This window comes from Acomys minous (genome assembly GCF_964271855.1).
Source record: "Acomys minous genome assembly, chromosome: 10".
Taxonomy (NCBI): Eukaryota; Metazoa; Chordata; class Mammalia; order Rodentia; family Muridae; genus Acomys; species Acomys minous.
This window is the reverse complement of record NC_140491.1, coordinates 51287763-51309942: the sequence shown is the minus strand read 5'-3', so window position 1 is coordinate 51309942 and position 22180 is coordinate 51287763. Positions and strand designations below refer to the sequence as shown.

At 39.5% G+C, this 22180-nt stretch overlaps 1 protein-coding gene across 11 annotated transcripts in view; it reads right to left on the bottom strand.

Annotated features, from left to right (window-relative positions):
- Positions 1-10446: 10446 nt before the first annotated feature.
- The window catches only part of WDPCP (WD repeat containing planar cell polarity effector), a 297766-nt gene continuing 286032 nt past the window's right edge, over positions 10447-22180 (bottom strand). For 10 of the 11 annotated variants that reach the window (XM_084800209.1, XM_084800208.1, XM_084800204.1 and 7 more), the window contains 3 exons: positions 18756-18862; positions 17238-17266; positions 10447-10650 (listed from right to left, as the gene is read on the bottom strand). In XM_084800209.1, coding sequence (XP_084656335.1) covers positions 10600-10650; positions 17238-17266; positions 18756-18862 — 187 coding nt within the window. In that variant the 3' untranslated portion in view covers positions 10447-10599. The remainder of the gene's footprint in view (positions 10651-17237; positions 17267-18755; positions 18863-22180) is intronic. The other variant, XM_084800205.1, reaches the window with a different exon arrangement.

Here is a 22180-nt window from a genome sequence, read left to right as displayed (position 1 = left end):
CACTATGAGTATGTGAGAGTCAATATGTGATTCAAGATGTAGCAGTATTCCTTTTTTACAAAGTTGGGTATTCTTGTGTTGGGCATAGATATTAAGAATTGAAATGTCATCTTGAGGTTGGGAAAGATCAGAAGAAGCCCTGCCCACATTGTGACTGGACATCCCCTGGGTTTGGGAGTTACAAACCTTGAACACCTTGCACTCCTCTGAATACTAGAGCAAACGCAGTCCCCCTGGAGAACAGAGGATCTGTGGCACATCTGTGGTGGGTCCAAAACAGTTTTGGGGAGTTCTTAGACTGAACATTTGGGGAGGATCAGGAGAAGCCCCACCCTACTCCCATCATGGCTGGATGTCCCCTGCGTTTGGGAGTCATGAATCTTGAGCATCCTGCATTCCTCCGAATACTGGAATGAGTTGAGGCCTCCTGGGGAATAGAGGATCAATAGTGCAGCAATACTGGTGAGTGAATCGGCTGCTGATCTAAAAGACAGTCATGGGGACTTCTCAGACTGAACAACTGAGGATCATGAGAAGCTCCACCCCACCTCCATCCTGGTTGGATGTCCACCAGGTTTGGGATTCACAAGCTCCAAGATCCTGCACTCTTCTGAGTACTAGAGGGAGGGTAGGCCTCCTGGGGAACAGAAGATAATCACAGAAAAACCAAAGAAGCATTCTGGCATCTAAGGCACTGTTCTATTCTGCTGTTGATTTCTCTGAGAAGACCAAGTAGTCAGAGGAACCCTGCTGAATCCCAGATCCCAGGTGGCAGAGCTAGCTCCAGGACAGTGCCTGCCAAGCCACTAAACTAAGCAGCTGCCTCCCAAGGGGACTTGCCTCATTGGCTGCCAGCTTAGAAAACAGATGGCTAAAAGAAAGACTAAGAACAAAACCAATCAGGACAGCGTGGCTCCACCAGAAAGCCCAGACAGCAATGGGCACTCTAATTCAGTTGAATCTCAGGAAAATGATCTTAAAGCTATGCTTATATAGTTATTTGAGAATTATAAAGAGGAAATGAATAGATCCTTTCCAGAATTACAGGAAAACACAAACAAATGAATAGAGGAGAAACAGGAAACCACAATAAAACAGGTGAAGAAAATGAGTAAAACTGTTCAAGACATGAAAACAGAATGAAAATCAATTAAGAAAGCACAAATTGAGAAAATCCTGGAAATGGAAAACTTAGAGAAAAGATCAGGAATTGAACAGGTAAGTGTCACCAACAGAATTTAACAAATGGAAGAGATAATCTAGGGGCTGAAGATCAATAGAAGTAGAAGATACATCTCTCAAAGAATATGTTAAAACAAAAATCGGGACACAAAAATCCAAGAAATCAAAGACACCATGAAAAGGCATAACCTCAGGATTATAGGAGTATATGAAAAGGAAGATACTAGGTTCTAAGGACGAGAAAATATTTTCAAGAAAATCACAGAAGAAAATTTCCTCAACCTAAAGAAAGAGATGCTCTTAAACATACAAGAGGCCTACAGAACACCAAATAGGCTAGACCAGAAAAGAAATTCCTCCAGCCACAAAATAATCAGACCACAAAATCTGCAGAACAAAGAAATGATATTAGAAGCAACAAGGGAAAAAATACCAAGTAACATAAAGGCAGACCCATCAGAACTATACCTGGCTTCTCAACAGAGACCTGAAAGCCAGAAGGGTCTGGGCTGATGTCATGCAGACACTAAGAGAACACAGATGCCAACCCAGACTACTATATCCAGCAAAACTTTCCATCACCATAGATGGAGAAAATAAGATATTCCATGACAAAAACCAAATTTAAACAATATCTATGTACCAACCCAACTCTACAGAAGATATTAGGAGGAAAACACCAATACAATGAGGTCAACTACACCTAAGAAAACACAGTATATAGATAATCTCACAACAACAAAACCAAAACAGGCACAGCCACACACGATTAGCACCAATTCCACAATAAAAGGATCCAACAATCATTGGCACTAATATCTCTCAACAAAATGGCCTCAACTCCCCAATAAAAAGACATAAACTAACAGAATGGCTACAGAAACAAGACCCAACATTCTGATGTATTCAAGAAACACACCTCAGCAACAAAGATAGACATTACCTGAGAGTTAAAGGCTGGAAAAAGATTTTCCAAGCAAACGGATCCTAGAAGCAAGCTGGAGTAGCCATTCTAATATCTAACAAAATAGACTTTCAATTAAAATTAATCAAGAACTATGGGGAAGGTCACTTCCTTCTCATCAAAGGAAAATCCACCAAGAGGACATCACAATTCTGAATATCTATGCCTGAAATACAAGGGCACCTGAATTTGTTTTTTGCTTTTTAAAAATTAATTTATTCAGATTACATCTCAATTGTTATCCCCTTGCTTGTCTCCTCCCATTCCTCCCCTCCCTCCCTCTTTCACACTATTTACCTCCCCCCCAAGGTCTGTGACAGAAGGGGACCTTATCCCCATCATATGGCACATGCATTTGTAAAAGAAACACTTTTAAAGCTTAAATCACACATCAATCCCAACACATTAATAGTGGGAGACCTCAACACCCCACTCTTACCAAAGGACAGATCTTTGAGGTATAATCTAAATAGAGAAATAATGAAGCTAACGGTGGTTATGAATCAAATGGATCTAACAGACCTCCACAGAACTTTTTACCCAAACACAAAAGAATATACCTTCTTCTCATCACCACATGGAATCTTCTCCAAAATTGATCATATAATTGGTCACAAAGCAAGCCTCAACAGATATAAAATAATTGAAATAACCCCCTGAATATTATCATACCATCATGGTCTAAAGATGAACATCAACAATAGAATTAAGAAAAAGCCTACAAACACATGGAAACTGAACAATGTTCTACTTAATGACAACTGAATCAGGGATGAAATGAAGAAAGACTTCCTAGAATTCAACGAAAATTAAAGTACAATCTATCCAAACCTTTGGGACACAATGAAAGCAGTGCTAAGAGGAAAGTTCATAGCACTAAATGCCTTCATAAAGAAATTGGGGATATTGAATATAAGCAACATAATGGAACACCTGAAAACCCTAGAAAAAAACAAGCAGTTATACCTAAGAGAAGTAGATGCCTGGAAATAATCAAACTCAGGGCTGAAATCAATAGAAACAATGAAAATAATTCAAAGAATCAATGAAACCAAGAGCTGGTTCTTTGAGAAAATCAATAAGATAGACAAACCCTTAGCCAAACTAATTAATAGGCAAAGAGAGAGTATCCAAATCAACAAAATCAGAAATGAAAAGGGAGACATAATAATAGATACTGAAGAAATCCAAAGAATTATTAGGTCTTACTTCAAAAGCCTATATGCCACAAAATTTGAAAATCTAAATGATATGGACAGTTTTCTTGATAAATTCCACTTACCAAAGTTGACTCAAGATTAGGTAAATAAGCTAAATAGTCCTGTATCCCCTAAGGAAATAGAAGCAGTCATCAAAAGTCTCTCAACAACAACAAAAACAAACAAACAAACAAACAAACAAGAGCACTGGGCCAGATGGATTCAGTACAGAATTTTACCAGACCTTCAAAGAAGAGCCAATACCAATACTCCTGAATCTACCAAACTCATTATATGAAGCCACAGTCACCTTGATACCTAAGCCACACAAAGACCCAACAAAGAAAGAGAATTTCAGACTAATCTCCCTTATGAACACTGATGCAAAAATACTCAACAAAATGTTCACAAACCAAGAACACATAAAAAATCTCATCCACCATGACCAAGTAGGCTTCATCCTAGGCATGCAAGGGTGGTTCAATATACAGAAATCCATCAATGTAATCCATCATATAAACAAACTGAAGCAAAAAAAAAAACCCCATGATCATCTCCTTAGACACTAAAAAAGCATTTGAAAAAACCCAACACCCTTTCATGTTAAATGTCTTAGAGAGATCAGGGATACAAGGCAAATACCTAAACATAATAAAGGCTATATATAGCAAGCCTATAACCAATATCAAACTAAATGGAGAGAAACTTAAATGAATTCCACTAAAATCAGGGACACAACAAGGCTGTCCACTCTCTCTGTATCTCTTCAACATAGTACTTGACATTCTAACTACAGCAATAAGACAACTAAAGGAGATCAAGGAAATACAAATAGGAAAGGAAGAAGTCAAAGTATCACTATTCACAGATGATATGATAGTGTACATCAGTGACCCCAAAAATTCTACCAAGGAACTCCTACAGCGGATAAACACCTTCATTAAAGTGGCTGAATACAAAATAAATTCGAAAACACCGGTAGCCCTCCTGTATAGTAATGACAAATGGGCCGAGAAAGAAATTAGGGCAACCACTTCCTTCACAATAGCCACAAATAATATAAAGTATCTTGGTCTAACTCTAACCAAGCAAGTGAAAGACTTATATGAAAAAAACCTTTAAATCTCTGAAGAATGAAACTGAAGAAGACACCAGAGAATGAAGAGATCTCCCATGCTTGTGGATGGGAGAGTCAACATAGTAAGAATGGCCATCTTACTGAAAGCAATCTACAAATTCAATGCAATCCCTATCAAAATACCTAGACAATTTTTTTCTTTCTCCCATATTCTTAGGTGTTTTTTTTTTTACTTTTATTGAATGTCTATGATTTACATGTCATACACCAAAATCCCTCTCCTCCTCCCAGTAAAATAAAACAAACAAACAAGCAATTTTTTGTCACAGAAGCTGTAGTGTATACAGTACAGTATAGCCTTTTGTCCACATATCTTTACTTTCAAATGTTCATTGCTAAGTGTCATGGGTCTGGTTGGAGGTCTACATTATCATTACTGGATTCTCACTGGAACTGCTGTCGGGTATCCTGTTGTTGCTGTGTGTCAAGGAGATTCTTAATTTTTGAATCTGCAGGTCTGGCCCATTCATGTGTTCCAGCAGGTCATACATGGGGTAGATGTTGGGGTGAGGTACACTCAGCAGAACCCTTGATCAGGACCTGCTCCCTTGCCATCAAGGCAGGGCCAGCTCATCCTCTCCTGTGTTCTCAGGGCAGGGACTGCTCTCCTGCTTCTGGCTAGACAAGTTTTACAGTCTTGAAAGATCAACTCTCAACTTCATATGGAAAAACAAAAAACCCAGTACAGCTAAAACAATCTTGTAAAATAAAATATCTTACAGAGGACTCTCCATCCCTGATCTCAAGTTGTACTATAGAGCAACAGTAATAAAAATAGCATGGTACTGGCATAGAAATAGGCCAGTTGATCAATAGAATTAAATTGAAGACCCAGAAATAAATCCACACACCTATGGTCATGGTGTTAGTCTAATTGGATGTCTACATGTAGAAAATGCAAACAGATCCATATTTATCACCCTGTAAAAAATAAAGTCCAAGTGCATTAAAGACCTCAACATAAAACAAGACACACTAAATCTGTTAGAAGAAAAAATGGGAAAGAGTCTTGAACTGATTGGCACAGGAGACAACTTCCTGAACAGAACATCAATAGCTCAGGCTCTAAGATCAACAATTATATGGGATCTCATTAAACTGAAAAGCTTATGTAAGGCTGTCAACAGGACAAAGTGACAGCTTTGTTACAGCTGTACAGCCTACAGCTTGGGAAAAGATCTTCATCAACCCTACATCTGACAAAGGGCTAATATCTAAAATATACAAAGAACTCAAGACATTGAGCACCACCAAACCAAATAATCCAATTTAAAAATTGTGTATAGAGAGCTAAACAGAATTCTCAATGGAGGAATACTGAATGGCTGGGAAACACTTAAAGAAATGCTCAATGTCCCTAGTCATGAGGCAAATGCATATCAAAATGACTCTGAGATTCCATCTTACGCCCATCAGAATGGCTAAGATAAAAAACTCAAGTGACAGCACATACTGGCAAGGAAGTGCAGAAAGGGGAACATTCCTCCATTTCTGGTAGGAGTGCAAATTTGTACAACCACTGTGGAAATCAATCTGGCATTTTCTCAGAAAATTGGGAATAGTTCTACCTCAAGACCCGGATATACCACTCCTGGGCATATACCAGAAAGATTCTCCATACAACAAGGGCATTTTCTCAACTATGTTCATAGCAGCTTTATTTGTAATAGTCAGAATCTGGAAACAACCTAGGTGTCCCTCAACCAGAGAATGGATAAAGAAATTGATTCGTTTACACAATGGAATACTACTCAGCTACTAAAAACAAGAAACCTTGAAATTTGCAGGCAAATGGATAGAACTGGAAAAGAACATCTTGAGTGAGGTAACCCAGACCCAGAAATACACGCATGGTATATAGTCACTTATAAGTGGAAATTAACCCAATATAGATGTCCTCTGAGAGACTGCACCCAGTATGGTATTGGGACAAATGCTGGCACTCGAAGCTGGACTCGAGGCAGAGTGCTGATAGTTGTAGGGAAGTGTGTGTGTGTGTGTGTGTGTGTGTGTGTGTGTGTGTGGTGGGGGATGGAAGGTCTGAGATGGAGCAGGAGCTCCAGAGGGAGATCATCAAGGCCTGCAGATCTGGGCACAGGAGGCCCAGCAGAATCAATGGTCAAACTCTGCTAAGACAGGGTAAGCAAATCCTCAATAGGTCCCACCTCACAAATATGTATGTCAGACATACTGGGCCAGAAGGCTGAAGATGATGCTCCAACATTATAGAGAGTTTTGGGTGACTGTTCCTTCTCAAGTCTCTGATGGGGTTGAATACCAGATAGTTTAAGTTTACAATTAAGCTTAGTTGTTTAAGGGTTAAAATGTTTTTAGGTCTAGATAGATGTTTTAAGTTGATAATAACAAGGTATGCTAGATAGTGATTTACATTCAGAATTTTAGATTCACCAAGATAGGAAAGATCTTTTCTTCAAGGCTGCCAAATACAAATAGCCAAAACACTATGAATGTAATATTTATATAATTCTTGATTGTTGTGTGGTTCTTCTTGCTGTATGTGGTTTATTTTATATGTGTATATTTGTGTGTGTGTGTAATAATATAAATGTATATGTAAAAATAATTTTTAAAAACGTCATATTGAAATTTTCCTTTAATGAATATGCAATATCCTTCTCTATTGATTTTGATTAGTTTTTGTGTAAAGTCTATTTTGTTAGCTATTAAAATGGCCACACCAGCTTGTTTCTTGTGTCCATTTGCATGGAATATCTTTTTCTAACCCTTTAGCCTGAGGTAATGTCTATCCTTGATGTTAAATTGTGTTTCTTGTATGCAGCAGAAGGATGAATCCCATTTTTACATCCACTCTGTTAGTCTGTGTCTTTTTGGGGGGAATTGAAACCATTGATACTGAGAGATATCAATGATTGCTGAGTCTTGTTTTGTTGTTGTTATTGTTGCTGCTGCTACTGGTGGTGGTGGTGGTGTGTATGTGTGTGTGTGTATGTGCTTTTGCTGGTATGAGTTTTTTTTTTTTTAAATTTCCTGTGTTTTCATGAATTTAGTTAACTTTCTTAGGCTGGATTTTTCCTTCTAGCACCTTCTATAGGGCTAGATTTCTAGATAGTTGTTGTTTAAATTTGATTTTTATCATGGAATATCTTGTTTTCTTCATCTATGGTGATTGAAAGTTTTGCTGTGTATAATAGTCGGGGAGGGCATCTGTAGTCTCTAGTCTCTTGTAATCTGTAGCACTGTTCTGGCCCTTCTGACTCTTGAGTCTCCACTGAGAAGTCAGGTCTAATTATAACAGGCCTTTATGTGTTACTTGGTCTTTCCAATTATAGCTTTTAATATTTTTTTCATTTCTGTATGTTTAGTCTTTTGATTGTTATGTGGTGAGGGGACTTTCTTTTCTGCTCCAATCTACTTGGTGTTCTATATACTTTTTGTAACTTTGTAGGTATCTTCTTTAGAGAATTTTTCTTCTATGATTTTGTTGAAAATATTTCTGAGACTTTTAGCTGGGATTCTTGTTCCTCTGTTTTTACTATTCTTACATTTTGGTCTTTACACAGTAAATCAGAGTTCCTCGATGCTTTTTGTCAGATTTTTAGATTTAACATTTTGTCTGATATTTACATTTACATTTGCATCTTTAATATCTCAGATTCTTTAATCTCTTGTATTCTGTTGGTGGAGTTTTCCTCTGTAGTTCCTCTTCAAGTTTCTAAATTTGTTTCTATTTTATTTGTATGGATGTTTTGCTTGTATTTATGTCCCTGCCACATCCACTGCCACTGATGGACTGACAACCACTGAAGCTTTGACCAAAAATTAATCCTTTTTCCTTGTATTTTGGGCACCTAAGAGAACTGAAACAGTGATAGTAACACAGCTAGCCTTGTTTGTAGAGTTCCCTCAGCCCTCACCTTTCTGTCTTTGACAATAACTTTGCATCACTTACATGGGAATTTTATCTCTCATTTAAAGATGCATCATGAATGTCACAGTGGTCATTTTTACAGCTGACTTCCCCCAAATGCCTTTAACTTAGTCAGTATGCAAGACTGTTATAATTTTAACTTCTTTATTAACATTTTTAAAACACAGTAAAAGAAAGTATAATATCATAGTTTTGGCTACTTGGTGTTTCAATAAACAGCTACTACAACAATGACCATTCAGAACTTGTTATTCACAACTCAGTTTACTGATATGGCTGGGATGTAGACTCAGGTTGTCTGTAAGAGCAGCAGATCTCTTACCCACTGAGCAATCTCTCCAGCCCCCCAATACTAGATTCTTGTGAACAAATTTAGTTTGCTATGTTGAGTTAATTATTCCAGACACATTTTAACTTGGTGTGTTGGTTTTGTTTTTTTGTCAGCTTGACACAAGTTAGAGTTACCTGAGAGAAGGAACCCCAGGTGAGAAAATGCCTCCATCAGATGGCCTGTAGGCAAGTCTTCCTGGAATTTTCTTGATTAATACTTGATGTGGGAGCGCCCAGCCCACTGGGTAAATTACCATCCCTGGGCAGGTGGTCCAAGAGAGAAGACTGCGTGGTGTTCCTCCATGGCTTCTGCTTACACATTACAGAGTGACGTGTGACAGAGTATGACTGAGAGCTGTAGACTGAAGCAAACCCTTTCCCTCCCAAGTTATTTTGGTCATGGTGTTTATCATGGCAATAGAAAAGAAACCATGACAGTTGGAAAGATAGGGAACTAAGTTTTGTTTACTTTCATGTAGGTAATTGGCAAACTGTAGTTACCACTAATGGCCACGGACCTATAAAGCACACATGATTTACAACCACATTTTAGCAGAGTCTGGACTGCCTGGCAGAGAGGTTGGAAAGGACACTGAATTCTCTCACATAGCTGCAGGGGCAGTGGGCAAATAAGTAAAATGATAGTTAGTGCATGAGAAACGTGGCTTAAGTTTTCATGACCGACTGCTAGAGTACCTGGAGGAAGTGACGCTGTTCTGAAAAGTCATGCCTTTTATATACAATTTATTTTCTTTAGAAATTAGTCAACTTTTGATTATCCATGAGAAAAAGAGTAGGCACAGTTTTTTTTTTTAAAAGACCCAACTTGTCTTTAGGATGGCTCAAGCATTATAAACTATCCACACTTTTCAAGCCAGTGGCAAACTGGAAAAAATGTGAGTTTTTCCTCTGCTCTGTCACCATTTCCTGGCGAAGATGGGTAGGAAGTCAGCGTTACAGTTTAAGTTGTGTTACTATAGATATTTAACTGTATATACATATAATATATAGTAATTGCACAGTACTTATCATCTGCTAATGACGGATATTGAGGACGAGCTCATGGTTTACAGAGCTGCAGCTTCATACGTGCTGGGAGAGATGGGTGGGACCTGGGGTCAGAGACAAAGGACAGCAAATTACACTGTAATAGGAGACAGGGCATCAGTGTCCCTCACCTGCAATATATTCCTGAGCCATGCGTCCATATTTGCATGTGGTACTGTGAAAAGAAAGGGCTAGGTGCTGCTGTCTGCACTCTCTTTACAATGTCTGAGGAGGAAGCCTGTGCTAAAGGAGCTCAGATCTCCCATAACAAGAGGGCTGTGGCAAGGGGCATCAGTTCCTCACTGCGAAATACTGCCATGGAGAACTGCAGAGGTCTGGACAGAAACCGTTGCTAATTAAACACTTTATTTGTAATGTAAATAAGGGCAGGAGAAGTTTTTGTAAAGATTAATTTCATTATATGAGTGCTTGGTTCCTGAGGTCAGAGTTCCCTGGATTCCCTTGAGTTGGAGTCATAGACAGTCATGAGCCTCCATAGAGGTGCTGGGAACTGAACCGGGTCCTCTGCAAGAATAAGTGCTCTTACTACTCAATCACCTCGCCAGCCCCAGGGGAGGGACATTTTAAAAGACAAGGAAGAGCAAAGTTTAAATATTATACCTCTGATGCTCTACATGTACAATTTCACAATTAAAAAAGTGCACATATGAAAATAGGTGGTTAAGGACCTTTATTTAGGGTTACTTTGTTACATGTATCATCTTTTCTTCTATTAAAATCCATACATGGAGGTTTTTTTTTTTAAATCAAATCAGGACAATATAAAAGACATGAAAAGGGCAGGTTTCTTTTTGGATTTTCTAATGATTTATACCAAACCAAAGTGAACCATTCTGAGAGAACCGACATCTCCAACATCCTATAAGTCAAAATAAAAACAATTAAAACCTTGTTCAAACAGAGTAAAACACCAACTTAAACATTCATGTCTTTATAATTAAGTAGTTCAAAACAGGGTAAATGAAATAAAAGTGCACTGTTTATGTAAACAGACCTGCATGTTTACCTTATCAGTGATTAAATTTTGATAGCTATTTAGAAGATTGATCTGGAAATAATGCACAAGGCATAAAAAGCAAAGGAGGAGGAAGAGGACAAGGCTGCGAAGCAACTGCAGAGTCGGGTGACAGGCGTCATGTGGGTCTCCACGTCAGTGGCGTGTTGAGGTTCCTAGAACATGTTCTTCTTTTCCTCTTTTCAGTGTATGTGTGTGCACACAGATGTGTAGGAGTGTGTGTGGAGGCCTGAGGTTGACAGCAGGTGCTTTTCCCAATGCTCTCTACTTTTATCATTGAGGCAGGGTCTCTCAGTGATCTCACAGCGTGGCAGTTCTGGCTAACAAAGCTATGCAGCTTGTCCCTGGGATCCCCCTCAGTGCTCCCAGGTGCTGAGATGTCTGTGACCATCACGCCTGACTGCACTTTACATGGGTTCTGAGGATCTGAACTCACGTCCTCCGGCTTGTTGCCAAGTGCTTTATCCAGCAAACCATCTCCCCAGACCTAACATGCCCTCCCAAATCTTACTTTTATTTTTAACTGCTTAATTGTGACTTTTAAGGTCATGGTCCATAAAATCATAAGCCACGCCTCCAACCTTATTAAGTACAGAGCAAGATTTGATGACAGAGTTCTGAAATTAAAGGTGCTTGAAGGTAAGATAAGGATGTGTAATTGTACTGTAGGAGTACTTAAAAAACAATGTAGGCTACTTGATATTATAATGATAAAAATAAAGGATGAAGAGAGGGTTAGGGCTATAGTGCTCACCGCCTCTTCTCACTGCAGACACTAGTCTTAAAACCCACATGGAAATAATTTATTCTAAAATAATATTTGAGGTGGATGTATTTAAAAGTGATTCTAGGGTGTCCTACAGCTCGCTGGTAGAATGCTTGCTTAGCAAGGTAGGAGTGCCCGGGCTGGCGAGGGCTTAGGTCTGTATTAGGGGCCTTTTGAGTAAAGATGCTTTTCACAGACTTCGCATTTACACTTGGTTGCTGGAAGGCCCGATGCTTTCCTAAGAAGTACCACATGCTTTAACCATTTCTTTCATCCATCCCCCTTTCCTTGTTCTCTATTTCTTTCCTCTCTGAGCCCTTGGTCACCCTCCCCCAACTTCTACTTTTTCTTTTCAGTGATACCAGGGTTTTCTTAAAAAAAAAAAAAAAGAATTCTGAAGTTCTTGCTTTAAAATCCATCTGCTTCTTAAAATCTTATTTTAGGACATCAATTCTCAACCTTCCTAATGCTGATACCTTGTAAAACAGTTCTTCATGCTGTGGTGACCCCTCCAACCATAAAGTTATTTCATGGCTACTTCATTATTTTAATCTTGCTACTGTTATGAATTGTAATGAAAATGTCTGTGTCTTCCGATGGTTTTGGGTGACCCCTTCAAAGGGTCCTTTACCTCCCTAAGGGTCATGATTTATAGGTTGAGAACCACTTTAGGTCACTGATTGGTTAAGACATTTTTACCTTAGGCAGATATATTAAGATAAAAAATCAAAATATTTTACATGAATCTTAACATTATTGAAAGTAAATAATATTTACTAAAAACAATTTAGAAAATTTAAATGTATGGTTTAACATATATTTGCTTTCATTACTTTTCCATATATGTTTTAATAAATGAAATTATTTTAAACACACACACACACACACACACACACACACACACACACACACACACACCATGTTGGGGATTGAACCCAGGGCCTTGCGCATGCTAGGGAAACACGCTACCACTAAGCTATATCCTTAGCTGGCATTTGGGTACACAATCTTTGATTTTAATATCTGAGTTTTATTCCATTACATGCTATAGCTTAAGTGTTCCTTTTAGGTTAATCTTCTATGGTTTCTGGCTTCTTTTTATAAATAACCCTGTGATGAGTATTCTAGGCATGGACTCTTTCCTGAGTTTATTATTACTTCCTGCTCTAGAAACACTTCCTGTAGGAGGAGGACTACTGGGTTAAGGCTGGTGAAGTCTCAGTCCTTGGTAAGCCCTGGGGGGGGGGCTTGGTAGACTTGCTTTGTTTCTCTCTGTCTGGGTATAGAAGCTGCAGTCACAGTAAGGCTGACCTCAGCTTTATTGTGTGCCGGCACTGTGCTAACCTTTGAGTGAAAGTGCATGTTGATTTCTGTGCTAATGTACAGCAACAGAAGGCTTTCCTGAGTTTCTCGGCTGATTTCTACATATGACTAAATACCTGCCACACATCATGGCTGCCACCCAGTGCTGGCGGGGGCCAGGCCACTTTCTCGTGCATCTAGACTTTTCTAAGTAGATTCAACAGCACATTAAGAGCTGCTTTGCTACAGCAGGATTTGGACCCACTGCCACTTAAAGCTGTTGTTTTCTTTGTGTCATTTTATGTTAGATTTCCTCCACATTGCTAATGGTGTCTCATCATGTTTCTGATTTAACAAGGAGAAGCAGGTATGGAGTCTGAGGATAACCATGTTTTGTGTGACATGTAACCGTGTTACATCTGGGATATTATTATCTAGTCAGAATTATGTATTTTCCTCTGTGCCCCCACGTTAGCCATTTGGGAAGCATTCACTTTGTCATTTCTGTTCTTAACAGCAAGATAGTGAGCAAACTGGCCATACAGCCTTGAAAGTTTACAGCCTTGTACGGCAGGAAAACTCCCATAGGCCAAGCTGGCCTCACACTTACTCACTGTGTAGCCACGGTTGGTCGTGACCCTCTGCCTCTTGTGCCTCTAACTCCCAAGGGCTGAGACTGCAGGTGTGCACCCCCACACCTGGCATAAGCAATGCATTTTCAGAGCTAGGAGGATGACATGAAGGGGTCAGCTCTCTCCTTTCACTATGTAGGTCCTGAGGACTGACCTCAGGCTCAGCAGCAAGCTACAAGCTCGTACAGAGTCACTTTATCTTGAGACCTGTCCTACTACATAGCCTAGGTTAGCCTTAAACTCATGGCAATCCTCCTGCCTCACTACTCTGAACCTGGGGCTAGTTTATTTATGGTTAATGGTGTACATCCAATCTATTCTCCATCACTGCAAGGCCTGTGAGTAAAAAACTGGATATCTAAGTCTCCCCACAAAAGACTTTTTGTACTTTGTACTAGTTTGCAAAATAAAAAACAAAGCATATTTATAACACTGTATGAAATTCATGTTTTCATGATAATTAAATTGTATTGGAACATAAGGACCTTCATCTAAGAACTGGCTTAGGCTATTTTTGGTACGCCTAGCCCTTTGTGGGAAATGTTTGCTGAGCCCTGCTCTAAATACTGATAAAGAAAAGAATCCATTTTTCCTGGTTTTTATAAGCTTCTTATCATAGAAACCAACTTTTTGAGGAGGAAAGCCACTCAAAATTCCTACCATTTGAAACAGTCTAACTAGTGATACCTATTAATTATGTAAACTAGTGGACCTCATGCAGAAAACACATGCATGAAACCAAGCTCATCATCTCTGTCCACCTCCCTTCTGCCCTTCACACTCTTCCCGGTATCTAACAATCCTGCTACTTTTAGGTCATTTTTGTTTTGTTTTATTTTTGTTTTTGTTTCCAAGACAGGGTCTCTCTGTGTAGCCCTGGCTATCCTGGACTCACTTTGTAGACCAGGCTGGCCTCCAACTCACAGAGGTTCACCTGTCTCTGCCTCAGTGCTAAGATTAAAGGTGTGCGCCACCACGCCTGGCCTTCAGGTCATCTTTTTATTTATTTTATTAACCAATGAAGAGTGGTTTTGCTCAAACTGTTCAGTATGCCAAGGTTGAGAACGCCCAGTCTGGAGCTGCACTGTTATTTCAGTCTTCATCCCTTCCGAGCTGGGCAACTGTGGGAGCCGCTCAGCCTCAGTTATTCATGTAGAAGCAGCACAGAGCCCTAGTGAGAGCTAGCTCTTCAGCTGAAACACGAAGGCTGGCGTCTGCTGAGGTAAGCACCTGGAAGATAGACCATTCCTGTGGTTTGGTGTGGTCTGCCCCCTCAAGGCTGCCTTGCTGAAAGCATTAGTGAGCAGTAGGGTCTCTAAGTGAGGCAGAGCGGCAGGGATAAGCCGTTGGAGGCACTGCTCTCCACAGGACCTCCAGCTGGACTAGAGTGCGCTGTTGTAAAGCGGCAAGCCTCACTCTCAGCTCTCATGTCTGTCTGGTCTTACAGCTTATGCACACAGGCACCTACCACTGAGATGGCATGCTCTATGAAGCCCTTACCAGCTGCTCAATTAACTGACGATGCTACCCAATCCTGTGCTTTCAGCTTCCATACTGTAGCCTAAAATATATTCTTTATAAGTATATAGCCTTAGTTGTTCATTACAGTGAAAGAAAATATTGTTATGTTAAAAGGAAATACAGATGTTTATTGAGGCACTATTTACAATAGCCAAGTTAGGAAGTCAGCCCAGGTATTCACTCACAGAAAAACCGATAATGAAAGTGTGGTATACATGCTCAATGGAGTTTTAGTAAGCCATAAAAAGAATGAAATTATCTAATTAGTAGGGAAATGGATGAAACCAGATCACCGACACATAACCATGTTCTCTCTCTAATGGAGTCTAGATCATATATGGATATCTATCTGTAAACATAATATGCATATAAATAGTTATATGATATGGAAGTATAAAACTAGACAGAGGACTAGCTGGAGGGGAGGGGAGAGACTAGGAATAAATATGGTCAGAGTACATACAGTATACTCAAATGAAAAACCACAAACACTACACACACACACACACACACACACACACACACACACACACACATACACACCCCAGGTCTAGCGTGATGGCTTAGTGAGTAAAGGCATGTGCAGTTCAAGCCTGATGACCTGAGTCTGAGTTTGACCCCTGGAATCTATATGATGTGATGAGAGAACAGTCTCACAAATTGCCCTCTCACTCCCATGTGCACATTGTGGCACATGCATGCCATTGTTCACACACACCCACAAAAATAAACAAGTGTAAAGCTCAATTTCTAAAAGAAACTGCAAATAAATATTTTAAATATATATGTATAAAATTTATCAGTTTCTCTAAGTTCCCACAAACTGAATGCTGCCGATGATTCATGCATATTCATTGGAATATAGATTGTTCTCCTCCTGAGTTAGAGAATAGTGTCAATATAGGTATGATTATAAAGAAGTTGGTTAAGCCGACTAGGGGCCAGCCCTTGTAATCACAGCACTTGGGGGGATGAGGCAGGAGGCTTGCCATCAGTTTGCGGCCAGTCTAGGCTACACAGTGACCTCCAATGAGCCTGGAATACAGAGTGAACTTAGAAAAAGAAAAAGAAAAAGAAAAAAAAAAAAGAAAAAGAAAAAGAAAAAGAAAAAAAAGTAGATTGAAGTAATGATGCTAAGTACTGTTATTATGGCAGTTATAATTAAGAAACTTTTACTTCATTCATTCAGAAAATAACTTCCTGACACTGCTATGGGGCATGTGCACTTGTATCTGTTTTACAAGTGAAGAATGTCAGCCTTAAAGAGATTCAGATGATTTCTCCAAAGTATTGTCATTAATTGTATAGCCATCATTCATCATGATGCCTTACAATAGATCAGCTCACATGACCTTTTATGGACTCTTTGTAATACTAAGAGGTTTTTCCTCACATGACTTTTTTTTCTTTTGGAATTGATGAACTTAGGGTGTCAGAGATAGAATATAGACAAGGGCGTAGGACCACCTGTCAGAAATGCTATTTTATATGTATTTATTATAAAATTATATGAAATGAAAGTGTTAAATTTGCTATGCTGTTTTTTAAAATCTTCTAAATAATATCTACCATCCACTAGTGAAAGAGCGATATGCATAGATATACATGGACACAGCCATACACAGGCACACGTATACATGAACACAGACATAGAGAGACACACAGCCATACATGGGCACACAGATGTACACAGACACATAGACATATACAGACATACGTGGACACACAGATGTACACAGACACATAGACATATACAGACATACATGGACACACAGATGTACACAGACACACAGTCATATACAGACATACATGGACACACAGATGTACACAGATACATAGTCATATACAGACATACGTGGACACACAGATGTACACAGACACACAGACATACACGGGCACACAGATGTATACAGACACACAGACATCCACAGACATACATGGACACACAGATGTACACAGACACACAGACATACACGGGCACACAAATGTATACAGACACAGAATACACTGACATACACAGATACAGATTGTAGCTGTATTACTTGGCTCTAAGCCTATTAATTGTCAAATGTTGATGGCTTTACAGGGAATTTTATTAAAAATAAAAAGCTAACTAGTTACTAGAAGCTGCGAGTCTGGATAATGTAGACCAACAGACAGCATTCTCAGAGGTAAGTCAGTTGTCCACGGCTTTTCACAGAACACTTTACCTGTGTCCTTTGGTCTTCTTTCAGTTCTCCTAAAATGAGATCACAACATGAGAGTGACTGAAAATATAATAAATAATCACAAATAAATTAAAATGTTGACAGTGTTAGAAAAAAATAATAGCCAGATTTTAGCCAGTGTATCAGAGTCAGCTATGGCAGCATGCTTAGTTCTCTGGGCTCTGCAGACTCTAATGTCTACAGGTAAGTGGAGGAGGCCCACATTGTTAACTTTATTGTAAAAATTCTTGAGACCTCGCCTCACTGTGTAGCCCCCTTGATGTCCTGTACTCACTATATAGACCATGTGGGCTTTGAACTCACAGAGATCTGCTTGCCTCTGCCTCCCAAATGCTCTGGTTTGAGGGTGGGCACCATCACACCCAGCTTGTTTCCTTACAGCCTTCACACACGGCAGGGAAGTTTCACCTGCATGCCTGAGCTCTGAAGGCCAATGCACACCCACGCACACAGCCTGCTCTACAGACACGGTGTTGCTCTTGACCTGCGATCTAAACACACTTCCCTCTCTGATAAGGCCCTCAGCACCACACATCTTACTACTGCAGCGTAAAGTGCACTGAGAGACAGAGTGGCTCAGGCTACAGTCACAGACAGCAACACAACAACATGACTACAACACCACACGACTTTTCAATATGAATATATACACTAATGGTTTCAATTCTCCCACCAAAAGCCACAGGCTGGCATATGGATTAAGAAATAAAGTCCATCTTTCTGATTAAGAAATAAAGTCCATCTTTCTGTTGTGGACAAGAAGCTCAAGTTACCTTTAAAATAGATAGCACCTTAAAATGAATGGAATGAAAAATATTCCAGGCAAATGAGACCAGAAAGCAAGCAGGCATTGGTATCCTAATACCTGATGAAATAAACTTCAAATAGAAACTAACCAAGAGATAAAGGACACAGAATACTCGAATGCACGGCTCTTCCTCTCCACGTTTTTTACACCATTTGTTCTGCATGTTGAAATGCTGCTGCTTTTCACATCCGTTCAGCTGGCCACGCTGGCTGCCAGGGGTGGTGCTGTCACTTTGTCACACTCTTTCCTGGGGCCACCTTTAGGGAGTCTCTTACATGGTGGCTTTTGTTACGTATTTACTGTGTTCGCATGTGCACTGCTTTCCTGCTAAATGGGACACGAGCCAACCCGCGTCCCCGGATTCACAGAGCGGACCTACTCGGGTCTAAGCTGCAGGTTTACCATGTGTGTGTCACACGAGTTAGCTAGAACCACGGACCCAACGGTCCCCTTCTACATACAGGAACTAGAATCAACATCTGCACAGGCTCCTCAAGTGTACCTGCATTTATTCACACAGTCATGAATGGTTGCCTTTGTTTTCATCAGACAATTCATCGTTTTCTGTTCTATCAGCCACCAGCGGTCTCACTCACTAGAAATGCTTAGGGTTTCTCATCAGTACTTTACAGAAGCTCCTGGAATGACTGTCCTGTTTCCCACCGTCCTCTGTGGGGCCTGCGTCCCCTTACCTTCTGCATCCCAGGTGCTGCTCCCTGAAGAGTCGCTGCAGGCATTCTCCTCCTCCTCCTCTTCCTCCTCCTCCTCCTCCTCCTCATTCCTTCTCGCAACTGCCTGTCTGTCAGGTGGGAAGTTTTTAAAAGGATTTTAAACACTTAATTTAAAACAATTAAGAAATAAAAATATAAAGGTAGGTATGTTACAGAAAGAACTTTATATTCTAATGCTTAGTGTAGTGACCTTATTAAATATTTTAAAGCTTCTGAATATTTTAAAAACATAAATTTACAAAATTTCCTTGAAACCTTTCAATAATATATTACTTTAATACCATTCTGCTAAAGAGATACCTTTCTTTTCTGTTGTTCTTGTTATTATTATTATTATTATTATTATTATTATTATTATTATTATTATTATTACTATTACAAGATATCACCATTGCCCCGACTGGCCTACAACTCACTGTGTAGACCAGGCTGGCCTTGAACCCAAAGAAAGCCACCTGCCTCTGTTGGGATGACAGGCATGTGCCACTACACCCAGCCAAAATCCTTTATTTAGTGAACTGTTCTTGCAGTTCTGGGAATCAAGGCGGGCATCTTATGCTTCATAGGCAACGTCCTAAAACTGAGGTGTGCCCCTGGCTCTGATTTTTCATATGTATACTATATATTGGAAATACATATTATAATTCCAGCTATACTCTTGTATCCCATCCTCCCTCCTAAAAATGGTCCTCCTTCTATTTTCATGTTTTGTTTTGTTCCTCTGCATAGCACATATGAGAAAAAGCATGAAATAGGTCTCTCTTTTGGTTGGATGAGCCAAGAACTGTCATTCTTGCTTATTCTTCTCAAAGAACCAGCTCTTATATTAGTTGATTACTTGAATTGTTTACTTTGTTTCCATTTCATCAATTTCTCCTCCTATTTGTATTATCTTCTGCTGTTTACTGGATTTGGATTAGGCTTGTTCTTGTTTTTCCAAATTCTCAAGTTTATCAAATAATCCTTTATTTGTGCTCTCTCTTACTCTTTATTGAAGGCACCTCAAGTTGTAAATTTCCCACACCGGACTTCTTTTAATATGTCACAGAGTTTTGTGGTGTTGCATTTAAATTTCTTTTATTTCCAGGATTTCAAAAAGAATTCTTTCTTGATTTCTTCTGTGATCCATTCGATAATGTGTTGTGCAATCTCCACAAGTTTGTATATTCACTAGAGATATCTTAACCATTGGTTTTATGTTTTGCTGCCTATGGCCCAATAGGATACAAAAAGCTATTTTCATTTTTCTGTTAAGGCTTGTTTGTGTTCCAGGATTTTAGAGAAGGCTCCATGGTCTCCTGGACGGAGGTGGTGCTTGGGTGCTGTATTCTGTAGATGTCTGTTAAGTCCTTTTCATGTATGATGTCAGTTAATTCTGATGTTTCTGTGTTGTTTTTCATATTTTTTCCTAGATGGCCTGCCTGTTGGAGAAAGTGGTGACTATAAGTCACCTACTATCATTGGGTTGGTGTTAACCTGTGACTTTAATGCCACTTGTACCCTTGAACATAAAATCAGGTGTAAATGAGTTTGGTGTACACAAGCTGAAGACGCCAAGGTCTTGACTTATCATTCCCTTGATTAGGATGGCGTCCTTTATCTCTTGATTAGTTTCTATTTGAAGTTTATTTCATCAGGTATTAGGATACCAATGCCTGCTTGCTTTCTGGTCTCATTTGTCTGGAATATTTTCATTCCATTTACTTTAAGGTGGTGCCTATTTTAAAGGTAACTTGAATTTCTTGTCCACAACAGAAAGATGGACTTTATTTCTTAATCCATATGCCAGCCTGTGTCTTTTGATGGGAGAACTGAAACCATTAATGTGTATAATCATATTGAAAAGTGTGTGCTTGTTGTAGGCATTTAGTTGTTTTGCTGTTTGTGTTCCAGTAATTACAGCCCTATTTATCCTCTTTCTAGAGTTCTTGGCTATGCCTACTTCCTCTTGTCAACCTAAAGTGTTGTTTCCAGTATTCTCTTCAGGGCTGCTTTGGTAGAAAGGAGAAATGTCAGCCTGTTTGTGTCATAGAAAGTTTTTCTCCATCAACTATAACTTTTGCTGGGCTGCAGTCTTGGTTTGCAGTTGTGGTCTTTTATAATTTGGAGTGCATTGCTCCATATTCTTCTGGCTTTCAGTGTTTCCAGTGAGAAATTAGTGTTACTCTGATAGGTTTTACTTTATGTGTGACTTGTATTTTCTCTCTCGCAGCTGTCAATACTCTCTGTTTGTTCCATATTTTTAGTATTGTATGCTTTTCTGGTTGTGTCTATTTGTTCTGTATGTTTCTGTTATCTGTATGGGTGTGTCTCACCTCAGTTTGGGAAAGTTTTCTTCAATAATCTTATTGAAGATCCATCCATGTCTTTGACCTGGGATTGTTCTCCTACATCTATAACTTAATAATTATATCAATTATTGAATAATTAAAGCATTCAAATACTCAATTTTTCATGCTGTCCCCACATTTCTGCATGTTCTTTTTGTGTCTTCACAATTTCCATATTTTTTGCACTATGTAGTTTAATCCTCTGCTTTATCTTCAAGTCCTGGTTGTCTTCTGCTTGATTTGGTCTACTCGCAAGGCTCCCGTGAGGTTTCAGTTCCCTGTTAGTGTCTCCTCAGCAAGTTTATATATCTTTATTGACTCTGGTTTTAAAACCTTGTATGTTCTTGATCATTAAATGAATACAATTCAGCTGTAGATCTCTTGTCCTGCACGCAGGCATTTACTGATGTTCTTTTTAAGTTAGTAGAATCATTTGATTGTGCACGCAGGCATTTACTGCTGTTCTTTTTAAGTTAGTAGAATCATTTGATTATATCTCCTTTCAATTTCCTAAATTCTTTGATAAATTTATGATTATTTTTGGAGGTCTGGGGTTCATCTAGGTAGCTCTCACAGGAAGAATTTTATATAGAGTTGGTGGATTTTGAGCATCAGAGTATACTTACTGTTTGCATATTTTTGGGTCTTTATGATAAGGCACAGGCATGTGGACTTCCTTTTTGGCTATGTATTCCATGTAAGAATTTAGGCTACCTCAGACTAGACCAAGGTGGGAGAAGGCTGGCCGGGGTCAGAGGTTGATCCCTAAAAAACAGGAGTGGACTGGGTAGAGGGGTGTCAGCTTTGCTATAGTCTGGGGGATCCTGGGTCCCTGCCTTGAGTAGTGTGTGTAGGATCCCTGGTAGGAAGTGACTGGCAGAGAGTCACAGATGAATGCAGACAGGCCAGAAGGAGCAGATGAAGAGGGCGGAGGAGGCAGAGGGGGGGTAATCTGGGTCTGCACCACACATGGCGGTTGGTCCTATGGGTATGGAGATAAACTGGGAGGGAGTAGGGCAGGTCTAGGAGGAGCTTAGAGAGTCCACAGTGGAGGAG